General features: G+C 43.3%; 1 protein-coding gene across 1 annotated transcript in view; it reads left to right on the top strand.

Moving 5' to 3' along the window:
• LOC126263378 (V-set and transmembrane domain-containing protein 2B-like) overlaps nucleotides 1-18,663 on the top strand; it is a 172,238-nt gene that overhangs the window by 24,871 nt on the left and 128,704 nt on the right. Inside the window, exon 2 of the mRNA XM_049960470.1 lies at nucleotides 14,591-14,701. Within this exon, the coding sequence (XP_049816427.1) occupies nucleotides 14,591-14,701 (111 nt within the window). The remainder of the gene's footprint in view (nucleotides 1-14,590; nucleotides 14,702-18,663) is intronic.

Raw genomic sequence — 18,663 nt, 5'->3', positions numbered from 1 at the left:
TATAGATGGTTGGCCCGATAGTCAGTTATTATAGGTCGCAGAATTACGGCTAGGGTAAGATGTGGAAAGCTTTTTAAGGCGTATAGAGGTGCTGAGGAATATGGTGATGATCGAGCGACTGAGGCGTAGGTTTCTGCAACAGTATACGAAACAGAACAGTGAAAGATTCTTTCAGGAGTCATTGAGAAATGTTACGAAGAGGCATATGGAAGCCTTGGAGGATTTGGCCGATAGGATAAGAAAGGTGAATGTGCATACGTATGATATGGGGGATGATGAAGCAAATTAAAAATGGGTACAGGCAACCGAGCAAAGAGCGCTCGACACATTCCTAAAAGGCCTAACAACTTTTTATATGTCACAAAGGGTGTACACAAGTGTTCCAAGGGATTTAATTCCGCTTCCGTTAGGTATGGTACATGTCAATATGGTAACAGGTGCACATGACGGAAGTGGAGTGTTTGCAGAGGCAGTGCCTCCAGCCTCAGTGCACAGAGCTGATATGTGTCGGCAACGGAATTTTGGTAATGGTAATTGGAACAGTTTTACTTAACGCCGGCTTGGTTTAACCTTTAAAGCTAAAGGGAGTGGAAGGGCTGACCTAATAAGGTGAACATTTCAATTCCAATGTGTTTATTAAGTAAAAAAAAAAATCTCACATGAAAATTGACAGACGCCACTCAGGCAAGATTATTTGCAAAGCATTCACCAGATAAAATCATAGGCACGTTAATAAACTGTTAGCCAACGCTCTCCCATAAACATTGATAAACGCCACTTGGCACAATATTTAAGAAACTCTCTCATTCAATAAAATCATTAATAAACTAATAAACCATTGGCAACAATCTGATATAAAATCTAACAGAAGCCATTAAGAATGAATTTGACCATAACTTCAACAAAACAACTCTAGTTAAGACACGTTACTTAAGACCCTTTCAATTCAATATTTTAACATTACATGTAAAATAGCAGTTTACACACCGCCTCAATTTTAATACGAGTCCTTAGAACATATTTATTAATACGTAACTAGAGAAATATTGCAAATTACTAGGCTAGAGAACCTTGCAGAGCGAACCCCAAAATTATTCAAATGACCATTGGCTTGTAAGATGGGCTTTTAGGCCATAGAATGTTACAACTTTGTATAATAATTAATGTGTAATAACAGAAGTAAGGTCCAAGCTTTTAAGGCCGAAGTGTAGCCACGAACGGTGAGACGACTGCACTCCGTTTACAACTCCACGTCGAGTAGGCAACCGAAATGTGAACCCAGCAAATGCTACCGAAGGGGAACACACGATCTCAGGCGAAGTACACCGCCCGTAAGCCAAACTTGTAATCTAAAGGGGAGCACTGCGCTTCGGTTACTCGTTGCCTCAGCTCAATGAAACACAGCTCACACCCGACAGCTGGTGGCCAAAATACTTTTCTTAACTTTAACATTCAACATTGACCAGTTAATGAACACTATAAAAACAAGGCTCAACAACAACTAATTTCACTCGCAAGTCCTTTGCTTAAGTGAAACAGTGCCTTATAACAAATGCTTAAGTTAATGACATACATATTGGCCACCTTAAGTGGGCCTGCAAAGCTCATGACGGTAACCGCTAGAAACAGAAACTCAGATTGCCCGCAGAGGACATACTGACATGGATTAACCGATATCGAAAGCAAATTAAACACCTACTAACAATAGGTAATGAACTAAAATTTTCCAAACACATCATTATTATTCGAAGCAGAGCACACGCTTAGTAAGAGGCATCAAATGAAATCAAACACACACAACATCACAGGTCCTGCAACGTCTTACTGTACCACGAGCGACCACAATCACAGCTAACTAAGCGCCCTTAGTAATTAGAGTACTTAACTGGGAGTCTTGTGTTGGGGCGGCTTGCGAAGATGTCAGACCATCAGTTCGGAAGACCTTAACAGCGTGTCCCTCCAAGGAAGCGGGCACATCCACAGCTCACGAGGTTGCCGGAGACTGAACAGTGCCGGTCAACTCCTGCCGCCTCCAGTGTAACCACGTGATAACCGCCGACTGGCCCCAGGCACGCCGTCATCGCTTCTGCCAGCCAGCCAATCGCCGACTCGCACACCGCCACCTTTCGTTCTCATAGCGTTCTTCCCCTTAATCGCGGTCGGCACTCGCTTATATTCCGAGCCGGCCCAAGCCCCAAGACATACCTCTGTACTAGGAAATCGATCGTACTCATGTCAGAGGTACTACCGGCGCCGGTCCCACCACGGCTCAGTAATAACAGCACACAGGGTAGAAATTAGGACCCGTTAAACGCAAGAGGGAAACCGAAGTCAGCTGGAAGGTGCTCCTGTTAGACTTAAATACAGCGAGTAGTTATGCAGAGGCGGAATGTGCAATAATAAGTATTGAAGGGGGCAAAAAGTAAAAGTTTATCTTGGTTCAAAAAAATGGTTCAAATGGCTCTGAGCACTATGGGAGTCAACTGCTGTCGTTATCAGTCCCCTAGAACTTAGAACTACTTAAACCTAACTAACCTAAGGACATCACACACATCCATGCCCGAGGCAGGATTCGAACCTGCGACCGTAGCAGTCGCACGCTTCCGGACTGCGCGCCTAGAACCGCGAGACCACCGCGGCCGGCTTTCTCTTGGTCATAGAACACATTTTTCAGTAGTCAGTAAAGAGGTAACGGGTCTGAGTTGATGGAACCAACCACGCTACAGATTGTGTGGGGTGAGAGATTATGATAGGAGGCCATAGTGGTCAGAGGTAATAGGTTTTCACTGGAGGCAGTGCAGTTCAACCAGTATCTCATGTAAGCGAATACAAGAGCACGATGCTGTTGTTGGACATTTTGTATAAGTATGGAGTGTGGTGGATTTTAGTCGGAAAACATTCCAGCTAGTGGAAGCTACTACGGAACATAAATAAAACATAAATTAAAATAACCGTCGGAAAATCTCTCAAGAAGATGCAAATGGGTAAGTGAAATTAGATGAATAATGAGGCATTGAGTGTTCAACGTTTCGACTGGTTTATTACTCCACATTATTAGTCGCAAAGTGCAAATGGGACAGAGAAAAATACACTCCTGGAAATGGAAAAAAGAACACATTGACACCGGTGTGTCAGACCCACCATACTTGCTCCGGACACTGCGAGAGGGCTGTACAAGCAATGATCACACGCACGGCACAGCGGACACACCAGGAACCGCGGTGTTGGCCGTCGAATGGCGCTAGCTGCGCAGCATTTGTGCACCGCCGCCGTCAGTGTCAGCCAGTTTGCCGTGGCATACGGAGCTCCATCGCAGTCTTTAACACTGGTAGCATGCCGCGACAGCGTGGACGTGAACCGTATGTGCAGTTGACGGACTTTGAGCGAGGGCGTATAGTGGGCATGCGGGAGGCCGGGTGGACGTACCGCCGAATTGCTCAACACGTGGGGCGTGAGGTCTCCACAGTACATCGATGTTGTCGCCAGTGGTCGGCGGAAGGTGCACGTGCCCGTCGACCTGGGACCGGACCGCAGCGACGCACGGATGCACGCCAAGACCGTAGGATCCTACGCAGTGCCGTAGGGGACCGCACCGCCACTTCCCAGCAAATTATGGACACTGTTGCTCCTGGGGTATCGGCGACTACCATTCGCAACCGTCTCCATGAAGCTGGGCTACGGTCCCGCACACTGTTAGGCCGTCTTCCGCTCACGCCCCAACATCGTGCAGCCCGCCTCCAGTGGTGTCGCGACAGGCGTGAATGGAGGGACGAATGGAGACGTGTCGTCTTCAGCGATGAGAGTCGCTTCTGCCTTGGTGCCAATGATGGTCGTATGCGTGTTTGGCGCCGTGCAGGTGAGCGCCACAATCATGACTGCATGCGACCGAGGCACACAGGGCCAACACCCGGCATCATGGTGTGGGGAGCGATCTCCTACACTGGCCGTACACGTGATCGTCGAGGGGACACTGAATAGTGCACGGTACATCCAAACCGTCATCGAACCCATCGTTTTACCATTCCTAGACCGGCAAGGGAACTTGCTGTTCCAACAGGACAATGCACGTCCGCATGTATCCCGTGCCACCCAACGTGCTCTAGAAGGTGTAAGTCAACTACCCTGGCCAGCAAGATCTCCGGATCTGTCCTCCATTGAGCATGTTTGGGACTGGATGAAGCGTCGTCTCACGCGGTCTGCACGTCCAGCACGAACGCTGGTCCAACTGAGGCGCCAGGTGGAAATGGCATGGCAAGCCGTTCCACAGGACTACATCCAGCATCTCTACGATCGTCTCCATGGGAGAATAGCAGCCTGCATTGCTGCGAAATGTGGATATACACTGTACTAGTGCCGACATTGTGCATGCTCTGTTGCCTGTGTCTATGTTCCTGTGGTTCTGTCAGTGTGATCATGTGATGTATCTGACCCCAGGAATGTGTCAATAAAGTTTCCCCTTCCTGGGACAATGAATTCACGGTGTTCTTATTTCAATTTCCAGGAGTGTATATCTATATTAATGTGAATAGAATCGTATCATTAAAAATATTAATTAATTTATCTTGCTCACAAACTAAAATGACCAATTCGTTGGCGAAATGCAGACTACAATAAGACAACTGAACGTGCAAAACTTGTATAGTCCTACATCTAATCTCTTTTGCTGTTGAAGAAAAAATGTTAGTTTCTCCTTAATCATTCGAAATTTATAGAATTGACATTGGAGCGAGGGGAAGAAGAATGTGAATAAGACTGAAAACACGCATGCGAAGAGTAGGCCCTACTATCGCAAGTTTCCGAGATTTATGAGTAATACAAGTGACATTTTGTGGTGAGAGATGTATGCGAAGATCTAGAGAAAGAAAAGTACCTGACCACGAGGACAATATCTGGAAACATAAGGTTGAAGGAAGCAAAACTTGTGTGACATGTGATCAGAGCGAGTAGGAAGAGTATGGGAGACCACGGGGAGGACAAAAGGAAAGACGGTGAACTCAGGTAGGACAGATAGGAATTGGGGACAGAGGGGGAAGGATAGGAAAATTCAAGAAAAAAGTACAGATAACCAGCATACCATCGACAGAGAATGATACAGGGAAACAGCAGAGAGCCACTACTGGAGCAGAAAAGAAAAAAAGATACTAAAGGTTTCTGACGAAGAGTGAGAGAGAAGAAAAGAAAGGAAGAAGAGGTTACTGGAAAAGAAAAAGAAAATGCAGCCCATGAATAGGCCACCTGTGGTCCTACAAAGGGCGTAATGTAAGAAGGAACAAGAAGAGTAGGAGGGGAAAAGGAGAGAGCTTGCAAATCATTCGTGAGTTCGATGTTGGAATACTGCTCAAGTGAGTTCAACGTACTTCCCAGTAGCTGCGCGGTCAGCGCGGGAATGTGAACGAGTCTGGGTTCGATTTCCGGCCGGGTCGGTCGTTATCTCCACTCACGGACTGAGTACAGTGTCGTCCTTACTTTCGTATCATCATACCTGACGCTACTATTGAAATGGAAGCCGCGCTGAGTAGCCGTGCGATCTGAGGCGTCTTGTTATGGATCGCGCGGCTCCTCTCGTCGGAGGTTCGATTCCTCCCTCTGGCATGAGTGTGTGTTGTCCTTAGAGTAAGTTAGTTTAAGTTAGATTAAGTAGTGCGTTAGGCTTGGGACCGATGACCTCAGCAGTTTTGTCCCATTGTACTTACCATAAATCTCCAATTTCCACTGAAATGGATCAATGAGCACGGTCCGAAAGCGAGTGAATTTTTTAAAAAAGCGCGTAGAGCCCATACTGCATATGACTAACAGGGGATATTAATCGTAAGCAAGTAAGAGCGGCATGAGTGGTCATCCATTTGTTTAATTCACAGGAAAATGTGCCGCAAACATTTAAAACTCGAACTGGCAAAAGCTTGAAGAGTCACACCACTTATCCCCGCGGGAGCCTTCTTACAAACTTTCAATAACCAGTTTCAAGTGAAAACTCAAAGGTTTCTTAGCCGCCCCCACCCTTTCCAACTATTTTTCACTCCTTTAAGGATGGGGGATACGAAGACAAGGTTCGACTAACTGCAGCATGCACAACATTCAAGGAAGCGTTCCTCCTGCTCTCCATACAAAGTTGGAGCGGCAAGAAACACTAACGTGTGGTACCGTGATAAGCATTACATACTATACACATTACAGTGGTTTACCGAGTATGTCTGTAGACATAAATGTAGCAGGCATTATACCTTTTTACTGATGAGCAACTAGCGTATTAATGCCGCCGATCTACGTAACTTCATGAATTATACACGGTGTTCCAGGAAGAATGGCCTACATTGAGAGATACGACTTGAAGGATCTTGTTTAACACAGAGTCCAGTAAACATTATCTGTACAACACATAGCCTAAAAAGTACGAGCGCATGTACATCTAAGCTACTGTGGAACACATCTCTTCTGTTGAAGATGTGCTCATAGATCTTAACATACGAATTTTAGTGATCATGACAGGTTCATTTGTTGTTTTGTTTATCATTTAGCTCTTGCCAAAATATGGACAGCAAAGAGTTTGCAGTAGAATAGATTTGTTTCACTGTATTGAAGAAGAAAAAGTGATCATAGCTCTTAAGGCATGCATTTCAGGGCCAACGTTTGCTGCACTTTTTTTGCTTCGAATGATTGTTCCCGTTACATCTCGGAATATTAACCTTTCCTCCTGGACAGCCTGGACACCCTGTATATACAGCGCTCAAACCATGCAATGACAAGGAACAGTACCAGGTGTTAAGAAACAACCTTGATGAAAGTTGGTGGATATGTAGAGGGATAGAAATAATGGATCATGTGTTTTTTCGTTTTGTTCACTTTTACTTTTAGTGCGTAAAATACGCCCTGAAAACTAGTTTGGCGATTGGATACAGACTATTATTTTCAAACCCATGAAACACAAAAATATAAAAGTCGAAATATGGTTGACGTATTTGAATAACTCTATAACCTGCTTTTGTAGTATTTTGAAATTATGCAAAATAGCCAACCACAACTGATTAGTTTTGAAAAACGAAAAGTTTGCTTAGTATAAAAATTAAAGACGCTTTCAGGCCACACTCATCCATCGCTAATAAAGCTGATTTCTAAGCCACCATTATTCTGAAATAACCTATACACATTATGCTGTCAAAGTATTTTCAACAATGTATTCTATTTTCTATCATCAGTCTTCTGTCTGGATTGATCCGCCACGAATTCTTCTCCTGTTCGAACCTCTTCAATTCGGAGTAGCACTTGCAACCTACGCCCTCAATTATTTGCTGCCTGTGTACCAATCTCTGTCCTCGTCTACAGCTTTTGACCTCGACAGCTTCATCTAGTACCATGGAAGTAATTCCCTCACGTCTTAACGCTGTCCTAGCTTCCTATCTCTTTTTCTGTTCAGTATTCTCCATATGTTTCTTCACTCTCCGATTAGGCGCGGAACCTTCTCTTTCCTTACCTGATCAATCCACCTCATTTTTAACATTCTTCTGTAGCACCACATCTCGAAAGATTCTGCTCTCCTCTTTTCCAGTTTTCCCACAGCTCACGTTTCCCCACCATACAATGTTGTGCTCCAAACGTACATCGTCAGAAACTTCTTCCACAGTTGAGACCTATGTTTGATACTAGCAGACGTTTCTTAGACAGGGATGGCCTTCCTGCCAGCGCTAGTTTGCTATTTATGTCGTCCTAGCTCTGTCCGTCACTGGTTACATTGCTGATTAGGTAGCAGAATTCCTTAATTTCATTTGCTCCCTGACCATCAGTCCATCTCAGTTCGGCTTCCTCTTATTGCTTTCGTCTTTCTTCGATTTACTCTCAGTCCATAGTTTTTACTCATTAGACTGTTCATTCCATTCAGCAGAACCTGTAATTCTTCTTCACTATCACTCAGGGTAGCAATGTCATCAACGAATCTTATCATTGATACCCTTTGAACTTTAATTTTAATTCTACTCTACAACCCTGTCTTACATTATTTTTAATGCGAGCTCTTCGTTGTTGATCTACCACTCTTATTATTCCCTGTTCGATCTTGATAAATATTACCCATCTCTCCCTATAGTTTATCCTTATTTTCTTCATAATTTCGAAAATCTAGGAGTTGTTGTTGTTGTTGTGGTCTTCAGTCCTGAGACTGGTTTGATGCAGCTCTCCATGCTACTCTATCCTGTGCAAGCTTCTTCATCTCCCAGTACCTACTGCAACCTACATCCTTCTGAATCTGCTTAGTGTATGCATCTCTTGGTCTCCCCCTACGATTTTTACCCTCCACGCTGCCCTCCAATACTAAATTGGTGATCCCTTGATGCCTCAGAACATGTCCTACCAACCGATCCCTTCTTCTGGTCAAGTTGTGCCACAAACTCCTCTTCTCCCCAATCCAATTCAGTACCTCCTCATTAGTTATATGATCTACCCATCTAATCTTCAGCATTCTTCTGTAGCACCACATTTCGAAAGCTTCTATTCTCTTCTTGTCCAAACTATTTATCGTCCATGTTTCACTTCCATACATGGCTACACTCCATACAAATACTTTCAGAAAAGACTTCCTGACACTTAAATCTATACTCGATGTTAACAAATTTCTCTTCTTCAGAAACGCTTTCCTTGCCATTGCCAGTCTACATTTTATATCCTCTCTACTTCGACCATCATCAGTTATTTTGCTCCCCAAATAGCAAAACTCCTTTACTACTTTAAGTGTCTCATTTCCTAATCTAATACCTTCAACATCACCCGACTTAATTCGACTACATTCCATTATCCTCGTTTTGCTTTTGTTGATGTTCATCTTATACCCTCCTTTCAAGACACTGTCCATTCCGTTCAACTGCTCTTCCAAGTCCTTTGCTGTCTCTGACAGAATTACAATGTCATCGGCGAACCTCAAAGTTTTTATTTCTTCTCCATGGATTTTAATACCTACTCCGAATTTTTCTTTTGTTTCCTTTACTGCTTGCTCAATATACAGATTGAATAACATCGGGGAGAGGCTACAACCCTGTCTTACTCCCTTCCCAACTACTGCTTCCCTTTCATGCCCCTCGACTCTTATAACTGCCATCTGGTTTCTGTACAAATTGTAAATAGCCTTTCGCTCCCTGTATTTTACCCCTGCCTCCTTTAGAATTTGAAAGAGAGTATTCCAGTCAACATTGTCAAAAGCTTTCTCTAAGTCTACAAATGCTAGAAACGTAGGTTTGCCTTTCCTTAATCTTTCTTCTAAGATAAGTCGTAAGGTCAGTATTGCCTCACGTGTTCCAGTATTTCTACGGAATCCAAACTGATCTTCCCCGAGGTCGGCTTCTACTAGTTTTTCCATTCGTCTGTAAAGAATTCGTGTTAGTATTTTGCAGCTGTGGCTTATTAAACTGATTGTCCGGTAATTCTCACACCTGTCAACACCTGCTTTCTTTGGAATTGGAATTATTATATTCTTCTTGAAGTCTGAGGGTATTTCGCCTGTTTCATACATCTTGCTTACCAGATGGTAGAGTTTCGTCAGGGCTGGCTCCTGTAATCTAGGAGTATCCTACATTATAAAACGCTTTTTCCAATTCGACAAATCTAATGAACGTGTCTTGATTTTCTTTAGTCTCGCTTCCGTTATCAACCGCAACGTCAAACTGCTGCAGACCCTACATTTCCTAAAGCCAAATTGATCGTCATGTAACACATCCTCAGTTTTATTTTCCGTTCTTCTGAATATTGTTCTTGTCAGCATGTTGGATGCATGACCTGACTGCGCGATAGATCTCGCACTTTTCAGCTCTTGCAGTCTTCGTCATTGCGTGGATGATATTTTGACGAAAGTCTGACGGTATATTGCTACTCTCATACATTGTACCACATAAATAGTCGTTTTATTGCCTTTTACCCCATGATTTTAGAAATTAAGAAGGAATGTTCTCCATCTGTTTTGCCCTATTTGATTTTAAGCCTTCCAAACTTCTTTTAAATTCTGATTCTACAACTGGATCGCCTATCTTTCTATATCGTCTCTTATTTCTTCTTCTAACACATCAAACAAATGTTCTCCCTCACATAGGCATTCAGTATACTCTTTCCACTTATTCGCTTGGTCCTCTGTATTTAACAGTGGAATTTCCATTTCGCTCTTAACGTTACCAACCTTGCTTTTAATTTCACCGAAGGTTTGTTTGACTTTTCTTCATGCTGGGTCAGTCTTTCCGACAATCCTTTTTTTTTAGCCGATTTCTTCATATGTTTTTTGCAGACATTTCGTCTTAGCTTTCCTGCACTTGCCGGCCGCGGTGGTCTAGCGGTTCTAGGCGCTCAGTCCGGAGCCGCGCGACTGCTACGGTCGCAGGTTCGAATCCTGCCTCGGGCATGGATGTGTGTGATGTCCTTAGGTTAGTTAGGTTTAAGTAGTTCTAAGTTCTAGGGGACTGATGACCATGGATGTTAAGTCCCATAGTGCTCAGAGCCATATGAACCATTTTTTTTCCTGCACTTCTTATTTATTCTTTTCCTCAGCAGCTTGTATTTCTGTATTACTGAATTTCCCTGAACATTTTAGTACTTTCATCGATCGACTTAATCATTTCTTCTGTTACCCACAGTTTATTAGCAGTTACCGTATTTGTACCTATGTTTTTCTTTCCAACTTCTGAGATTACCATGTTCTAATGTGTCAATTCCTCTTCGAATGAACTGCCCACTGACCAATTAATTAATTAATTTATTAAACTGATCAATTAATTACGCTCTCCGCCTCTTGGAAAATCCCCCAGCCTTCCTCTCTCCTCGCATACACACCCCTCACCACTCAAGAAAACGCTAGCAGGAAAAGCACTCTCTGTGGATGGTGGTTGGTATGGAAGCTGGAGGTATTACCCTGTCAGGCAGCTACATGTCACTCTCCCCTCTGAGAAATCCCCACTTATCGACCACTTAGAGAACCTCAATCGTATCTTTTCATTCCTTAGTATTTCCGTAACCTGCTTCTTTGCTTATTGATCCTTCCTGACCAATCTCTTAAATTTTAGCCTATTTTCATCACTCATAAATTGTGATCTGGGTCTATATCCTCTCCTAGGTACGTCTTACTTTCCAGTACGTGATTTCTGAATATCTGCCTGGCCATGATGTAATCTAACTGAAATCTTCCCGTATCACTCGGCCGTCTCCAGGTATACTTTTGTAACTTTTGAACAAAGTATTCGATATTACTGGCCGAAATTTATTGAAGCACTCAATTGGTCTTTCTTCCCTCTCGTACCTATCACCAAGCCAAATTCTCCCCTAACCATTACTTCTGCTCCCCTTGCGACCTCATTCTATTCCACCATACCTGTTCAATGTTTAGCTCGTTTTGCGTACTGAATGACTCGATCAGTACCTTGATATAATTTCTCTATTTCTTCATCTTCAGCGCGCGACGTCGGCATGAATACCTGGACTATCGTTGTCGATGTTAGTTTTCTGTGAATTCTGATGGGAACAAACCTATTACTGAACTATTCACAGTAACTCACTCGCTGTCCTATCTTTCGATTCATAACGAATCCTACTCCTGGTATACATTATCTCCTGCCGTTGATATTAGCCTGTAATCATCTGACCAGAAATTCTCGTCATCTTTTCATTTCATATCACTGATCCCCACTTTATGTAGATTGCGACTTTTCATTTCCTTTTTCAGATTTTCTAGCTTCCCTACCAAGTTGAAACTTCTGGCATCCTACGTCCCGGCTCTTAGAACATTATCCTTCAATTGGTTATTCAATCTTTTTTCGTATGATCAACTCCCCACTGTCAGTCACCTCGCAGAGATTCGAATGGTGGACTTTTCCGGAATCTTTTACCAATGGAGAGATCATCAAAACACTTTTGCAGTTACATGCGAAATATCCTGTGGATACACATTATATGTCTTTAACTCAGTGGTTTGCAATACCTTCTGCATCCTCATGCCGTTGATCATAGCTGATTCTTCCTTCTTTAGGGGCAGTTTCCCACAACTGGCTAGAGTGTACCGAGAACCTCCGTCCACTCTTCCGCCTTCTTTGACAAGGCCGTTGCCAGAATGAGGGTAACTTCTTATGCCAGAAGTCTCCGGCTACCAATGGTTATGATTTGTATTCAAAATTAAGTGGTGGCGGTTTTCGTACCCAGGGCCGAGGGCATTTTGGTTACCAATACAAGACGCTGCTTCTAGACCACGAAGGCAACCTATTTTGGTTCAACATACCTAATTAAAACATCTAATCGTTCATTGTTAATATAATTATTTGTTGTTAATTATTTTAGTTTTACATTTTAAATTGCTGTTTTACGTTCTAGATTTTTATTCGTCTTTTATTTTACCAGTCAACATACACGTAATTTTTTAACTGAAATGTATAAATAACTCATTGTTAAGACACAAAATCATTACAACAATGGTAATCTGTAGGGAAACGCTTAAAACCTAATTTCATTTACATAACTTCTGTCTCTAAGCTGGTCGTAGGCTGCGTTCCAAAAATGAACAGCATAGAGACAGAAGTTATGACATTTTCTGCAGGATGTGACCATCATTTTGCAGGAGAATGCTCAAGCACGTACAGTGCAAGCTATTACGGATTTCTTTGACTGATGGGGCTGCTAAGTGGTATTCCACCTATTGCACTCCCATGACTTAAGCCCTCGTAAGTTCAACTCGATATCTAAAGGAAACAATTCACGGAATTCGCTTCAGAACGCTTCAGAACTGCTACAAATTCGTCGGGCAATAGACCGCGCCGCTGGAACTGTCAACACAACTGGCACAGCAAAAACTTTGAACACGTATCTATCTTTTACGAGCTATAAATAAATAGTTACTACTATTAAAGTTACAGCCCTCGTATATATCATGGTGTCTAACCTATTTCGTCAAAACTTAGTATGGAAAATTACCGTTCGTGGTGTGTTTTACCTCTTAAAAGTGAAACTAAGTAAGTGGAGTAGCGCAGTGGATAGCACACTGGACTCGCATAAGGGAGGACGACGGTTCAGACCCACGTCAGACCATCTACATCTACATGACTACTATGAAATTCACATTTAAGTGCATGGCAGAGGGTTCGTAGAACCACAATCATACTATCTCTCTACCATTCCACTCCCGAACAGCGCGCGGGAAAAACGAACATCTAAACCTTTCTGTTCGAGCTCTGATTTCTCTTACTTTATTTTGATGATCATTCCTACCTAAGTAGGTTGGGCTCAACAAAATACTTTCGCATTCGGAAGAGAAAGTTAGTGACTGAAATTTCGTAAATAGATCTCGCCGCGACGAAAAACGTCTTTGCTGTAATGACTTCCATCCCAATTCGCGTATCATATCTTCCACACTCTCTCCCCTGCTACGTGATAATACAAAACGAGCTGCCCTTTTTTGCACACTTTCGATGTCCTCCGTCAATCCCACCTGGTAGGGATCGCAAACCGCGCAGCAATATTGTAACAGAGGACGAACGAGTGTAGTGTAAGCTGTCTCTTTAGTGGACTTGTTGCATCTTCTAAGTGTCCCGCCAATGAAACGCAACCTTTGGCTCGCCTTCCCCACAATATTATCTATGTGGTCTTTCCAACAGAAATTGTTCGTAATTTTAACACCCAGGTACTTAGTTGAATTGACAGCCTTGACAATTGTACTATTTATCGAGTAATCGAATTCCAACGGATTTCTTTTGGAACTCATGTGGATCACCTCACACTTTTCGTTATTTAGCGTCAACTGCCACCTGCCACACCATACAGCAATCTTTTCTAAATCGCTTTGCAACTGATACTGGTCTTCGGATGACCTTACTAGTCGGTAAATTACAGCATCATCTGCGAACAACCTAAGAGAACTGCTCAGATTGTCATCCAGATCATTTATATAGATCAGGAACAGCAGAGGTCCCAGGACGCTTCCCTGGGGAACACCTGATATCACTTCAGTTTTAATCGATGATTTGCCGTCTATTACTACGAACTGCGACCTTCCTGACAGGAAATCACGAATCCAGTCGCACAACTGAGACGATACCCCATAGGCCCGCAGCTTGATTAGAAGTCGCTTGTGAGGAACGGTGTCAAAAGCTTTCCGGAAATCTAGAAATACGGAATCACCTTGAGATCCCCTGTCGATAGCGGCCATTACTTCGTGCGTTGCACAAAAACGATGTTTTCTGAAACCATGCTGATTACGTATCAATAGATCGTTCCCTTCGAGGTGATTCATAATGTTGACCAGCCTGATGGTTACCGGTGATTTCCCTAAATCACTTAAGGCAAATTTCAGGATGGTTCCTTCGAAAGGGCACAGCCAATTTCTTCTCTATCCTTCCCTAATACGAGCTTGTGACCTATCTGTAACGACTTCAGTGTCGATGGGACGTTAGACATTAATCTCTTCCTCTTGTTAAAACTGAAACTGGGCGAACACGAGAAAGTACATATTTCATTACTTTGACCACCTACATGCTACGTTTCATCAAGATACTCTGCTGATACTCTGGGATGTCCCCTTGTAAGTGCAGCTGTAGGGGAAGGCAGAGGACTGCCAATGACGGTTCACGTTGTCTTGTGTTGACAGAGAATGGGACGCCGACCACTGGGACGCAGCCCTCGACGCGCATCGCTGTGGACGCGGCCGAGCAGCGCCAACCCATGTGGACGTCGCCAGCAGTTACTGCAACGACGCCAGGTTCGTATAAAGCCACGATTTGACTCGCCGGTCCGTTAATAACCGTCACCGTATACTCAAGCATTAAAAAAAATGTACTACTGCGAAGTATCTACACTGCGCAACAAAAAAAGTGAAGCATCAGAAGATATGTCAAAATAACTGTACGTATGCCAAAGCATCAGCGGGTATGTTAATAGTGTGACAATTCCCTGTGGCAGGTAGGTCGACTGCCAGAGTGCTTTAGTACAGTTCGGGTTTAGCGTTGTCTTGGTCATCTATATCTATATCATACACCGCAAGCAACCTATTGGTGTGTGGCGGAGGGTACTTTTTGTACCGTTAACTAAGCCCTCCTACCCTGCTTCATTCGCGTACAGGACATGGGAAGAATGATTGTCGGTAAGCCTCTTCATTGACTCTAATTTCTCGAATTTTCTGGTCATGGTGATTACGTGAGACGTACGTAGGCTAAGTAATACGTTGCCGGACTCTTGCCGGAAAGTGCTCGCTCGAAAATTTAGTAGCAAATTTCTCCGGGCTTCACAACACCTCTCATGTAACGTCTACCAATGGGTTTGTTCAGAATCTCCGTAACGCTCTCGTGCCGGCTGAACCACCGCGTGACGAAATGTGCTGCTCTTCGTTGGATCTCTTCTATCAGCCCTATCTGGTAGGGAGCCAAAGTATATGAATAATGTTCAAGAATGGGTCGAACAAGCGCCTTATAAACTGCTTCCTTCATTGATGAGTTTCATTTCCTTAAGATTCTTCCTCCAAATCTCATTCAGGCATCACCTTTTCCCACTATTTGCTTTATGTGGTCATTCCACTTCAGATCGCGCCAGATCGGTACTCCAAAATATCTTACGACAGATACTCCTTCCATCGGTTTATCGTCAATAGTGTAGTTACACAGCAGTGGATTTCTTTTCCTATGTATGCGCAGTGTATTACATTAATTTACGTTCCGGGTAAACTGCCAGAGCCTGCACCATTCACCAATTCTCTGGAGGTCATTCTGCGTATCGGTACTATCTCCCGGCGTCGCTGCTTTGTTACGGTCATTCGCATCGTCTGCGAACAACTTTATAGAGCATCTGACACTTTCTACTAGATCATTTATATACAGGGTGATCCACTGATCGTGACCGGGCCAAATATTTCACTAAATAAGCGTCAAACGAAAAACTGTAAAGAACGAAACTTGTCTATCTTGAAGGGGGAAACCAGATGGCGCTATGGTTCGCCCGCTAGATGGCGCTGCCATAGGTCAAACGGATATCAACTTCGTTTTTTTAAAATAGGAACCCCCATTTTTATTACGTATTCGTGTAGTACGTAAAGAAATATGAATGTTTTAGTTGGACCACGTTTTTCGCTTTTTGATAGATTGCACTGTAATAGCCACAGGCACATGGCTCACAATTTTTGACGACAGTTGGTAACAGGTAGCTATTTTAAATTAAAATTCAGAACGTAGGTACGTTTGAACATTTTATTTCGGTTGTTCCAATGTGATTCATGTACCTTTGTGAACTTATCATTTCTGAGAACGCATGCTGTTGCAGCGTGATTACCTGGAAATACCACATTAATGCAATAAATGTTCGAAATGATGTCCGTCAACCTCATTGCATTTCGCAATACGTGTAACGACATTCCTCTCAACGGCGAGTAGTTCGCCTTCCGTAATGTTCGCACATGCACTGCCATGCGCAGACGCCTGTTGTCAGGCGTTGTCGGTGGATCACTGTAGCAAATATCCTTCAACTTTCCCCACAGAAAGAAATCCGGGGACGTCAGATCCGGTGAACGTGCGGACCATGGTATGGTGCTTCGACGACCAATACACCTGTCATGAAATATCCTAGTCAATACCGCTTCAGTCGCGCCCGAGCTATGTGGTGGACATCCATCATGTTGGAAGTACATCGCCATTCTGTCATGCAGTGAAACATCTTGTAGTAACATCGGTAGAACATTACGTAGGACATCAGCATACATTGCACCATTTAGATTGCCAGCGATAAAATGGGGGCCAATTATCCTTCCTCCCATAATGCCGCACTATACATTAACTCGCCAAGGTCGCTGATGTTCGACTTGTCGCAGCCATCGTGGATTTTCCGTTGCCCAGTAGTGCATATTATGCCGTTTTACGTTGCCGCTGGTGGTGAATGACACTTCGTCGCTGAATAGAACGTGTGCAAAAAATCTATCATCGTCCCGTAATTTCTCCTGTGGCCATTGGCAGAACTGTACACGACGTTCAAAGTAGTCGCCATGCAATTCCTGGTGTATAGAAATATGATACGGTTGCAGTCGATGTTAATGTAGCATTCTCAATACCGACATTTTTTAGATTCCCGATTCTCGCGCAATTTGTCTGTTACTGATGAGAGGATTAGCCACGACAGTAGTTAAAACACATACTTGGGCATCATTATTTGTTGCAGGTCGTGGTTGACGTTTCGCATGGGGCTGAACACTTCCTGTTTCCTTAAATAACGGAACTATCCGGCGAACGGTCCGGACACTTGGATGATGTCGTCCAGGATACCAAGCAGCATACATAGCACACGCCCGTTGGGCATTTTGATCACAATAGCCATATATCAACACGATATCGACCTTTTCCGCAATTGCTAAACTGTCCATTTTAACACTGGTAATGTATCACGAAGCAAATAACGTCTGCACTGTCGGAATGTTACGTGATACCATGTACTTATACGTTTGTGACTATTACAGCGCCATCAATCACAAAGCGAAAAAAGTGGTCCAACTGAAACATTGATATTTCTTTACGTACTACACGAATATGTAATAAAAATGGAGGTTCCTATTTAAAAAAAAGGCAGATGATAAACGTTTGACCTATGGCAACGCCATCTTTCGGGCCAACCATAGCGCCATCTGGTTTCCCCCTTCAAGCTAGACGAGTTTCGTTCTTTGTAGTTTTTTCGTTTGACACTTATTTCGTGAGGTACGTGGCCTGGTCACTATCAATGGATCACCCTGTATATTGTAAACAATAACAGTCCTATCACGCTTTCTTGGGGTTGTTATGTTGTTGTTGTTGTTGTTGTCTTCAGTCCTGAGACTGGTTTGATGCAGGTCTCCAGCCCCTCTTTCCTGTGCAAGCTTCTTCATTTCCCAGTACTTGCTACAGCCTACATTCTTTTGAATCTGCTTAGTGTATTCATCTCTTGGTCTCCCTCTACGATTTTTACCCTCCACGCTGCCCTCCAATGCTAAATTTGTGATCCCTTGATGTCTCAGAACATGTCCTACCAACCGGTCCCTTCTTCTTGTCAAATTGTGCCACAAACTCCTCTTCTCCCCAGTTCTATTCAATACCTCCTCATTAGTTATGTGATCAACCCATCTAATCTTCAGCATTCTTCTGTAGCACTCCATTTCGAAAGCTTCTATTCTCTTCTTGTCCAAACTATTTATCGTCCACGTTTCACTTCCATACATGGCTACACTCCATACAAATACTTTCAGAAACGAGTTCCTGACACTTAAATCTATACTCGATGTTAACAAATTTCTCTTCTTCAGAAACGCTTTCCTTGCCATTGCCAGTCTACAATTTGTATCCTCTTTATTTCGACCATCATCTGTTATTTTGCTCCTTAAATAGCAAAACTCCTTTACTACTTGAAGTGTCTCATTTCCTAATCTAATTCCCTCGGCATCACCCGACTTAATTCGACTACATTCCATTATCCTCGTTTTGCTTTTGTTGATGTTCATCTTTTATCCTGCTTTCAAGACAGGGTCGATTCCGTTCAACTGCTCTTCCAAGTCATTTGCAGTATCTGACAGAATTACAATGTCATCGGCGAACCTCAACGTTTTTATTTCTTCTCCGTGGACTTTAATACCTACTCCGAATATTTCTTTTGTTTCCTTTACTGATTGCTCAACATACAGATTGAATAACATCGGGGACAGGCTACAACCATGTCTCA

Source organism: Schistocerca nitens, chromosome 6, assembly GCF_023898315.1.
Source record: "Schistocerca nitens isolate TAMUIC-IGC-003100 chromosome 6, iqSchNite1.1, whole genome shotgun sequence".
Lineage (NCBI taxonomy): Eukaryota > Metazoa > Arthropoda > Insecta > Orthoptera > Acrididae > Schistocerca > Schistocerca nitens.
This window is presented reverse-complemented; position numbering and strand designations above follow the sequence as displayed.